Here is an 11,687-nt window from a genome sequence, read left to right on the forward strand (position 1 = left end):
TCCGGCGTCCGTAAACTTTTACTTTAAATGACATCTCCTTATAAACCGCTAAGCCAATTTCATCAAAACTTCACAGAAATCTTCCTTTGGTGGTCACCTTTAAAAATTGTTCAAAGAACTTAATTCCATGCAGTACTCTAGTTGTCATGGCAACCAAAAAAACTTTAAATGTCTTCTTTTAACCTTTTACCTCATATAGACGTGTTTTTACGCCTTTTTGCCCCCCTCCCACTTAGACCTCAAACTGTGAAATAATGCCATATTTAGGCCCCAATTGAGAAATGCAGTTAAAAAGTGATAACTTTTTCGGCGCTGCACCACCCACCCCTCTTCCCTGGTACATCAAGGGGTTGCCAGAAGGATGGATGTGCCCCTTTCTGTTAGGAGGTAGAAGGGTGGCGGTAGTCCCTCTCATTGCCAAGAAAATTTTGGGTATGTGACAGGCTAAAAATTGCCTTAGGTCGATCTTATGGTAACTAGTAACCAACACTGAAAAGCCCTGTACTCTATATCAATTCGTTGAGAAGTTGCAGCACTTTGAAATCAGTTTTGATAAAAAAAAAACAATGCAAAATAGTGATTTTTTTGCAATTTTGAGATGTCCCCCATTGCCACGTTAACAGGAAATTACGATTGAGCATGCTGTTACAGAGGCTATGGTCCAGTCAACATTTGTGCCAAGTTTTATCAGTATTGAAGCATTTTTCATAGTTTCATAGCAGTTTGAACTTGTAACAAGAGGCTTTTCAATGAAAACGGCCATTTTTCACAATATGCTCATTGGGTAAAAGGTTAAAAAACCGTCTAGAGCTAGAGCTAAGATATTTTGCATGAAGCCCTTCTACTGAGTGTCTAACAAGTTTGTTCCATTTAAAGCCCTTGGAATAAATTTGGCCCCATCCGGGGGGCTTTATACAGATGAGCGATTTCAGGGCCACCATGGCCCTCTTGCTACAAAGAAATGCTGTTCAGTGTTTAAACTGAATTTTATGAGTACTTTTAAGCTTGAAATTTCATTAACATGTTCATTAACATGTTTGAACGTTTCATTTTCATGCAAATTTATACATGTATGCAACTTATCTGGGGCCATGACATCTATATTTTAATAAGCTCGACTATTCGATAAAAATAAGTACTGTAGTCACCCGAGCGTCGGCGTCTGCGTCGGCGTAACCAATTATGTTAAAGTTTTTGTAATACCTCAAATATTTTCAAAGTCCATTGACATATGGCTTTGAAACTTTGCACACTTGTTCACCATCATGACCCCAACCTGTAAACAGAAGGAGGTGACTCTATCAAGCATTTTGACAGAATGTATTTTTTGACTTAGAATTTACGTTAAAGTTTTTGTAATACCTCAAATATTTTCAAAGTCCATTGACATAAGGCTTTGAAACATGTTGAAGTTTTATACTCTTCTTTGAGAGCATAATAGGACTCTCTCCAAGGCCTATAACTGTAATATGGATTTAAAGAAAAAGTTTTGCCTTTTTCTTCACTTAGAAAATTGTACCTTTTAATCAAGGCTTTTTTTACTATCAAGCACTAAGAATAGTCGAGCGTTGCTGTCCTATCGACAGCTCTTGTATATATATTTGACGCAATAATTTCTCGAATTGAAATTTGCAAAGCGTGTTTTCCATGGTACAGTCATAATTTACCTTAATTAGATGTCTTTTCAATAAGTTATTTATCCTATTATTAGGGCCATCCTGTTTGCATTATTGTTTGAGTGTCCAAAATTTATCTATTCCCGGTATTTGTGTGTATGTATAAATTTCTTACCCATTCTCTGTCGCTATCGGCACATTGTCTGTCTGACTTTTAACTGTTCTACAATCAGTCACGGTATCTGGGATCTAGACATGTACAGTCTGTGTAAACAAGCGGTTTGTGCATGCAGACGCTTTGCTAACAATGGTTAACACACCATGAAAGAAAGGGGCTTTAGTGGCAAACATATAAAGGAGAAACATGTACAGATGTCATCAAATCTGCATAAAAGAAACAAGTAGATCTGAACTTCAGTGAGATTGATATATATAAATAAGTTGTATAAGGGTATGCCCTGTAAAGAGATTAGATTATATATTTTAAATATATGAGGTCTGGTCAGTTACAATTGCCCTTATATGTAAAATGCTTTTTAAAATGTCTTTTATGCACCCCTTTACAACTGTGCAAATTTTTTAAGCTTTGTGAAATAAATTACTTATTTTTGTAAAGATTAACAAAATGAGGAGGAAATATTACAATTGGTAATACAGTCCAGCCTCGATTAAACCAATGGCTTGGGTCATGGGACTGAAAATTTACTTGAATATTAATAATTGATGTTTTCAAAAATCGAAAATCCGAATATAGTGATATACAACAACTTTTCAATCTTGGTCATACACCAATCATAACAGATGTACCATTTACACACACTTGTTTACATTCACTGAATGGTAACTTTTAGATAATAGTAGACTAGTAATTTTACCTCTTTTAAACAAAAATTGCTAAAATTGCGTCAACATGTTGTTGGTTGGTTTGCAAATTGCAAACCATTTTAAGTATGATGAAAAATCTTCTGCTTTACCACTGAATATTTTATATTTTCTGGCAGATAATGTATCTCAAATAACCAGAAAGTAAAACACAGCAGGCTATTGCCCTTGAGTGGGTAAACAGAAATGTTGACCCAGACGGTTATGCCATCCAATTGTATGATTTAAAAGTAAGATTTACATTCCCATTTAGCTTGATTGTTTCAAAGAATTTTTTTAACCTATTGTGATGGCTTCAGTATCCTGAAATCAAAATTGGGCGTGCCCAAGGGCCAATAAGTGTATATATTATTATATATGAAAACATGTGGAAACTATAATGCCCAGAGCTTCTAGCATCACCTTAAAAATTGATAAAGACATTGGTCCACCTTGGGTCATTTTTTAGCTTTTTTTTAAAGAAAAAATAGAGGTATTGTTTAGTCTTGTCGTTGTTACCGTTCCCATTCCCGTTGCTGTCTGCAAACGTGTATCTTGATCATATATGTTTAAGTTCTTGGTGTATTTCCTTTATACTTGGCAACAAGAACTTTCAGGACAAGACCTTTCAGTAGACTAGACTTAAACCTTGACCTTCATCCATAAATGACCTAAACCTCTAAGGTCAAATGTCTAAAATTTTTTTGCTTCTTGCTTTTAATGGCTAAAACTTTGAAATTTTTAAATGGATTGTCTTCAACTTGAATATAATAATCTTTTAGGATAGCCCTGTTAGTTAACCAGACAGACCTTGTTCTTCACTCATATATGATCTTAACTTTGAAACCCTAACCCAACACAGCAAAATTGTAAAATGTTGCTGGCTCGGTTTGATTCGGCCTGTTCATGGAAGGTACTGGAAAGTGCAAGTTACCGTCCACGCCCCCTAGCACAGACTTAAGCAGAATTCAACATTAAAATTTGAAGGTCAAATTATTGAAATTTTCATTTTTGCTGTAACTGGCTGTAACTTTGTTGTTATTGATTGGATTGACTTCATATTATAACAAAACATTCTTTAGGATTAGAACTTCATGTATATCAAACTCAAATTGACCTTGGCTTTATATATCATTTACTTTGAAGGTTAAGTTATTGAATTTTCACTGTTTTTGCTTTTATTGACTGTAACTTTGTAATTAGAAATGGAATATATTCATAATTAGACAAAACAACATTCAAGACAAGACCTTCTGAAAGGTTGAACTGACCTTGAGCTTAAATTGTCCTTGACCGTCAAATAATATTGTAACTTATGTACATATTTGGTTCATCTGTAAGCAAAACAACACTCAGGACCAAACAGACATGTGGAATAATTTAGATATTACCTAGAGATGATCTGGACCATCCAATCATTGAATTTTGATTATATTTTAACATTGTCTTTCATTTATGGAAAGGATTTATGCCTGGTCAAAACTAGTGTGACAAGACAGACCTATTAAAATCTAAAAAAGGAAAACTTAACATTTTTCTTTAAGATTTATTTATTATCTTTATTTGTATGCTTTTAGAGAAAGGAAAAAAAAGCTGATTGTTGCCCCTGCCCAGCAGAGGCTCTTGGTTTTTTATAGAGTTTAATATAGTAATTAAATCACATTTTTAGCTCACCTGTCACACAGTGACATGGTGAGCTTTTGTGATCGATTTTCGCCCGGCGTTCGTCCATACGTCCGTCGTCCGTCGGTAAACTTTTACTTTAAACGACATCTCATAAACCGCTAAGCCAATTTCATCTAAACTTCACAGGAATGTTCCTTTGGCAGTCAACTTTACAAATTGTTCAAAAAATTTAATTCCAAGCAGAATTTGGTTGCCATGGCAACCGAAAGAAAAAATTAAAAAAAAATATTCTAAAAGCTAGAGCTTAAATATTTGGCATGAAACATCATCTAGTCAGTGTCTACCAAGTTTATTCAAATGAATGCCCTGGGGTCAAAATTGGCCCGCTCGGGGGTCATTGATTTTCCTATCTTGTATATAGTAAAAACAAAAAAAAAACTTTCTTTTAAACAACCCAAATAGCTAGAGCTTAGCTATTAAGCATTAAACATCTTCTAGTGGGTGTCTACCAAATTTGTTGAAATAAAAGCCCTGGGGACAAAATTAGCCCGCACCAGGGGGTCATTGTTTTTTTTTTTTTAATGTATATAGTAAAGACTTAAAAAATCTTCTTAAAAAAAGCTTTAGAGCTAGAGCTAAGATATTTAGCATGAAATATCTTCTAATGGGTGTCTACCATATTTGTTCAAATAAGGGCCCTGGGGTTAAAATTGTCCCTGCCCCGTGATCATTGATTTTCCTTATATGTATAGTAAAAACTTAAAAAGCTTCTGTTAAAAAAACCCAAAGAGCTAGAGTTTAGATATTAAGCCTTAATTATTTTCTAGTGAGTTTCTAACAAGTTTGTTCAAACAAAAGCCCTGAGGACAAAATTGGCCCCACTTAGAGGGGGTCATTGTTTTTTCCGATATGTGTATAGTAAAAACTTATAAAATCTTCATAGAGCTTAGATATTTATCATGAAACATCATTCTTCAAATAGGTGTCTACCAAGTTTGTTCAACTAAATGCCCCTTGGTTAAAATTGACCCCGCCCCGGGGGCCTATATACAGGTGAGCAATTTTCAGGGCCATCATGGCCCTCTTGATATCTTCTGGTGTGATTTGTCTTTCCTGGGGCAAAGTAACCACACTCTCTTCCAAATCTATTCACCTGTAGGCATTTACTTTTCAAAATGATCAGTAACGTGATTTGTGATGTTAACAAGGTAGATATTAAACATTGATATTATTTAATGATTGAATAAAATGAAACAAAAAAAACAACTTGCTTTCTTACCAGGGTTATAACAAAACCTTGCTAGTGATTCCTACCCTGATCTCAGCTCACCTGTTAAAAATGTTTATCATAGCAGGCTTATTAGAACCAATTTGTATTAATAACTTTGAAAATAAATCTTGCAGGAAGAGGTGTCAAAACATTGATGAATAGAAATAAAGGTGATTTTGTCTTGCATTATGCAGGAGAAACTGTGTCTGCAGATGAGGGCCAAAGACGAGAAGTATCATTGTCTTGTGGCCACAGATTCATTTACAATTTTAGAGGCTCAGCATTTTGGTATGCATTATTTTCTCTTGTCTGTTTCTTCAAAATCAATATTATAATACTGAATCATAGAATTATGTGTATTATGGACTAATTATCAAATGACGTTTTCTTAGCAATTACACTGTTATCTTTTGAGTATAAAATAAATTTTGGTTCAGGTATTCTGATCTTTCCTGGGTTTTCGTGGTACCCTACATGTTTTTATGCCAACCTCATAAGTCCTGTTCTGTTGTTTCATTGATTTGGCCACTGTCTCGGTCGAGTGATTACTGCTTAAGTTTGATTTTTTTGGGGGGGGGGGGGGCTCAATAGTTTTCCTTCACATTAATTTTTAATTGTAAATTAGCAAGACCATTTAATGTGACATGAAATTTGGAAATTTATTTGACTTGAAACCAAGATTTTAGCTTGCGTGTTGTGTGTAGCCAAAGTCCTGTTGTTGTAGGAAGTGTATAAATTTGTCAACTGCAAGAGAGCAACAAAATTTGTCAATTTTAGCAACATATTAACACTTTATCCTGTTTGACAACCCATTTTGGGGTTTGTTGTCTCTCCTTTAATAATTTAGGGCATTTACTTTGTTATGATAAGATGTAGTGAATAATTTGTTTTTTATGGAGTAACACACACATAGCCAAAATCCTGTTGTCACTGAAAGTGTGTACATTAATTGATTGCAAGGGAGCACCAAAGTTTGTAAGGTTTCACAACATATAATATGTGATATATAACTTGTTTGACAACATAGTTTGTCATTTATAGTCACTCTGTTGATCTTTCTGAGCATTCATTTTGCTACATTAAAATGTAGTGAATATTTTGGTTTTCATGGAGAAACACAAATGTAGCCAAAATCCTGCTGTGAAGTGTGTAAATAAGTCGCCTGCAAGGGAGCAACAAAACTCTGAAGAAGGATTTCTGAGCACTTGTCATTTGAGCATAAAATGGGAACCTTTAGTGACTTTTAACTGCAATATTTTGGTCAATTCCTCACACCAAAATTTTATTTTTATGGTCAGAGCTGGTCAAAAGTGCCTTTTGATCACTTGTAAAATGAAAAGGTGATTTTTTTGTGAGTAAATGTTTTGCCTTTAACTTAGTAACATACATTCTGTAGTGAAAGTCCTTATATTGTAAGATGTGTGTCTAGAGCCCTTGATCATTATGGTAAATGAAGCTAATGGTACTTTACTACAATGAAGATAGCGTTACTGCTTTGATAAATAGTTGAAACATTGTTTTATAGCTGATGATAAGGCTGAAGTTGAAGATGAAAACAATACTTCTTCTGATGATCACACTGAAAATGGTAACATATATATTTTTACACATGTTTTTCGTATTTGGTACGATGATAACTTGCATGGTTTTCAGAAGTTCCTTAAGACTGAGTTAGGGGTCAGTTAGGGGTCAGTTGGGTCATGGTCATCATTGCTAAAAATAGAGTTTTTAATCTTTTGCCGGCACAGCCTTTATTAACTGACATATATCTTTAATATTTGGTAGGAAGATAACGTGCATGGTATTCTTCCTTTGGATTGAGTTAGGGGTTAAGGTTAGGGTGCTAATAATAGATTTCTACACATTTATGTTAATGAATGATAACATTCAGCTATATACTTGCAAAATACCACATTATATACAAATGAAAATTCAAATCAATTCAAATCAATGATCTCAAAATTTGAACAATTTACAATCAAATCTCTATCACTTGTTAACCCAATCGCAACATTTTGGCCCTTTCTGTCAGTTCAGACAAGGACCTTGAACACAATAGTGGGAATACACAGAACTGATACGGTATGTCGGTCTAACCTACACTTAGAAACTAAACATGTAAACAAATAGTTATTTAATGCTGGGAGTTGTTGACAAGTTTATTTCCAATATATGAAGTAAATGTCCACCTCAAATAAGTGAATTCATAGATATAAAAGCATTCAATACATTATTTATATATTTATTATTATTGTTGTAGAAACCGAAAGTACAAAATGTAAACCTGTTGACATTAAGTCGGATTTGTTTAAAATTGTACATGACTGGGCATTGTTTAATTAAAAAGTGTTGTCAGACATATTTTTAATCATAGTTACATTGAAAGATACTTTTTTCCTTTGGATGTCAAATATATACAATAAATGTTTTACATTGCAAACTCTGTTTCTGATTACATCTAAAATCACGAGGTAGAACTACTTTCAATCAATATTGTTTCCGAGGTTATTATAGATAATAGCCAAGGACGTTCTGATTGCTGTTAGGCTTGAAGAAACAATAGTGTTGAAACACTAAAAGAAATATTCAATAAAACACAGCAACTTTTTCTCATCTAATAAGTAGCTCATTTACACTGGTGCTAACACTCCCAACCCAAACCATGTTTTTTTTTCAACCTTTATTTTATCCAATAAAAATGAACAATTAATTAGGGTATGACCATAACCCATTCTATTAAAATCATGAATTCTTGTTCATTTAAAGTTGCTGTATATGTATGTGCAAATATGCTTTTGAAAGGTCAGTATGTTTGCATATAATTTTATTCACATGCAGATGGACTAAAGTTGCCCACAAAAGCTCACCTCAGAATTTTCCCTGCAGTGAAGCTTTATTCCATCATTGCCTGATCATGCAATGGAAGGAAGTATATTTGTTAGCCTTTGTTCATTGGCATTCAGTGTTTTAGTGTCACATATAACTTAGAAAAAATATTTCTGCCAGACAGATAAGTCTGAATAAACATATTCATCAGCATGTGAACTTTTGAGTAGTGATGTGCCATCTGACCATCTGTACTTTGTTTTACAGCCGATGTTGAGACTGAAGATGTTGAGGCTGAAGATAATGAGACTGAAGATGTTGAGGATGAATATACTTTTGATGATGATCACAGTGGTAAATGTATTTTCTTTATCATAGCTTTATTATAGATATTTATTGTAAACTTGTAAACTATTTGATTCGCATCCAATTTGTGTTATTTATCTTCAGCATTTAATTTTGTCCAGCATACATAAATCTTTTTTTTTTTTTTTGCTTATTTCATAGTTGATAATAGGTTATATTCCCAATTGAGAAAATTATATTATTTTCTCAATCAACAACAAAAAAATCCCAACTGAAAAATAAAAATATTGAATAAAAAATTCTAAAATCTTTCAAAGTAAGGGCTTCTTCACTGTTACGATGCTTTAATGTTTGAAGATGCCAACCCATTTTAGACATTGATTTTTTGCATTCATTTAATCTTTGCAAAATTTATGTCATGATTTTTTCTCAATGTTTAACTAAACATCATTGAAATTCTCAATTCCATTGGTATGGGTCATATTTCCAAAATCCTGGGGAAAAAACCCTACAAAATCAAGGTCTGGTTTGTATTATGAGCTGCGTCAATTACATGCCAGTCAGTATGGTTCTAGACTAAAATGAGCTAAAGCACAGTCTTATCGAATCAAAACTGTCCATTCAGTACCAGAGTTTAGTTTTATTCAGCTAACAGATAATTTTATCATTTAGTAAATTAAACTTGTCAGTTACATACACCATTGAAAAAACATTTTTGTAATTGTGTTTATTAAGCACTTTTAATACATATTCGGCCGTCGGTCATCCGTAAACATTAACTTTGAATGATATCTCCTCATAAACCGCTAAGCAAATTTCATCTTAACTTCACAGGAATGTTTCTTTGGTGGTCCCCTTTAAAAAATTGTTCAAAGAATTTAATTCCATGCAGAACTCTTGTTGCCATGGCAACCGAAAGAAAAATTTTAATAACTTCTTTTAAAAACCCAAAGAGCTAGAGCTAAGATATTTGGCATGAAACATCTTCTAGTGAGTAACTACTAAGTTTGATTGAATAAAATCCCTGGGGTCAAAATTGGCCACGCCCAAGGGGGTCATTGATTTTCCTATATATGCATATAGTAAAACCTTAAAAAATCTTCTTTAAAAAAAAACAACAAATAGCTAGAGCTAAGATATTTAGCATGAAACATGTTCTAGAGAGTGTCTACAAAGTTCGTTTAAATAAATGCCCTTGGGTCAAAATTGGCCTCACCCGGGGGGTCATTGTTTTTCCTTATATGCGTATAGCAAAAACTTAAAAAATCTGCTTTGAAAAAAACCAAATAGGTAGAGTTTAGATATTAAGTATGAAACTTCTACTAGTGAGTGTTTACAAAGCTTGTTCAAATAAAAGCCCTTGGGGTAAAATTGGCCCCGCACTGAGGGACATTGATTTTCCTTATATGTGTATAGAGTAAAAACTTAAAAATCTTCTTTGAAAAAACCCAAATAGCTAAAGTTTAGATATTAAGCATGAAACATCTTCTAGTAAGTGTCTACAAAGTTTGTTCAAATAAAAGCCCTGGGGTCAAAACTGGCCCTGTCCCAGGGGTCTCATTGTTCTTAAGTATATGTATATAGTAAAAACTTAAAAAATCTTCTTTTAAAAAAACCCAACGAACTAGAGCTTAGAGCATGAAACATCTTCTTACGGGTGTCTACCAAGTTTGTTCAAATAAAAGCCCTTGGGTTACAATTGGCCCTGCAGGGGGGAAAATCATTGATTTTCCTTTTATATGTGTAAAGTAAATCTAAAAAAAATCCTTTATTTTAAAAAACATAAAGAGCTAGAGTTTAGATACTAATCATGAAACACCATTGAGTGAGTGTCTACCAAGTTTGTTCAATAAAAACCCTGGGGTAAAAATAAGACCCGCAGGGGGGGGGGGTCATTGTTTTTCATTATAATTATGTGTGTAGTAAAAACTTCTTCTTTTAAAATACTCAAAGACCTATAGCTTAGATATTTAACATGAAACATCTTCTAATGGGTGTCTACCAAGTTTGTTCAAATAAAAGCCCCGGGGCTTAAACTGGACCCGCTCTGGGGCCAATATACAGGTGAGCGACTTCAGGGACATCATGGTCCTTTTGTCTTAATTTTGAACTTAAACAGGAATTTAAACTAGATTAATGTTGTCATTTGGAATTTGAATTTTAAAATTTTGTTGGTTAGCAAACAAAACAAAACAGAGAATAATTCAGCAGCAAAGGATTATAAATACATTCTCTACTGATTTTCAGTTTGTGGTAATGAGGCAGTCAGGGAACGAAAAGAAGGAAAAAAGAGGGAGGAGAATCCTTTGACAGATGGTGTACACAGGACTAATAAAATGCTAAAATTTCAGAAAAACATGTCTGGACATTAATGAAAAGTGTGCAATTGAACAACAGTTCACAGAAAAATTAAATAAGAAAAGGTTCCTGGAAAACTTGATGTTTTGAATGTTTAGAGAAAATGTAGTGTCTTTAATGCACTTCCATGATGGAAAAAAACTAAGTTTGCTGTGTATAAACAAATCAAGTTGAAAAAAAAAATAAATTATAAATTGCATAATGATAATGCATAATGATATACGAACTTTTTAAAGCTACTTTCCTACACAAAACGGGTCTTAAACATGAACATATTTGTCAACAGCTATTAAAATTTTGAATATGCATATAAGTAAAATTTGAAGTTTCGACAAGGTAACTGTGACCTAACAGTTGTTTTGTTTCACTTGACGCAAATATAAACACCACTGTTACCACACCCTTAAACATGTTTTGAGCAGGACAACTTGATGCAGTTAGAACTTACTTTTTATAATACTGCACGTTTGTAACATCTTTTCATTGAATAATCGTGACGTTTATATAGATTTTATATATACTTCACATTTGTAACGTCGCTTTTCTTTGGATAATTGTGATGTTTATATAGTGTTATATAAAGAAATCTCTCTTTATTCCCCTGAAATGATGCTTGCTGTATCATACATTCGTTAATTTTCTAAGAAATCTATTTTTTTCTCAAAAAAAAGGAGGAAGTTTGTTGTTTTATAAATTTGTTATTAAAATTCCTGACAGGTGATAAAAACGTATAATAATTAACGGTTGTTTACAACACAACCCTGACTTAGGGGCTTGGGTTATATATCCAATCAGCTGTTTATATAACCTGTCACAAATCTTCA

At 33.3% G+C, this 11,687-nt stretch overlaps 1 protein-coding gene across 1 annotated transcript; it reads left to right on the top strand.

The window, feature by feature from the left end:
- The first annotated feature begins 1,572 nt into the window (after positions 1-1,572).
- Positions 1,573-11,436, top strand: LOC132717913 (uncharacterized). Its single transcript, XM_060701496.1, has 5 exons — positions 1,573-2,728; positions 5,508-5,661; positions 6,899-6,961; positions 8,467-8,553; positions 10,753-11,436. Exons 2-5 carry the CDS (start codon positions 5,562-5,564, stop codon positions 10,875-10,877), a joined length of 375 nt encoding a protein of 124 aa, XP_060557479.1. The 5' UTR covers positions 1,573-2,728; positions 5,508-5,561; the 3' UTR covers positions 10,878-11,436.
- Positions 11,437-11,687: the final 251 nt, after the last annotated feature.

This window comes from Ruditapes philippinarum, unplaced genomic scaffold, assembly GCF_026571515.1.
Source record: "Ruditapes philippinarum isolate M1 unplaced genomic scaffold, ASM2657151v2 ctg8659_1_1_1_1, whole genome shotgun sequence".
In the NCBI taxonomy this organism is placed as follows: Eukaryota; Metazoa; Mollusca; class Bivalvia; order Venerida; family Veneridae; genus Ruditapes; species Ruditapes philippinarum.

What these genes read in the sequence shown, in the direction of transcription:
- LOC132717913 (XM_060701496.1), top strand. Translation starts at nt 5,562, where the DNA reads ATGCAGGAGAAACTGTGTCTGCAGATGAGGGCCAAAGACGAGAAGTAT. An exon ending in TGATGATCACACTGAAAATG is followed by an intron (nt 6,962 to 8,466) that starts GTAACATATATA and finishes TTTGTTTTACAG; the next exon opens with CCGATGTTGAGACTGAAGAT. An exon ending in TTTTGATGATGATCACAGTG is followed by an intron (nt 8,554 to 10,752) that starts GTAAATGTATTT and finishes ACTGATTTTCAG; the next exon opens with TTTGTGGTAATGAGGCAGTC.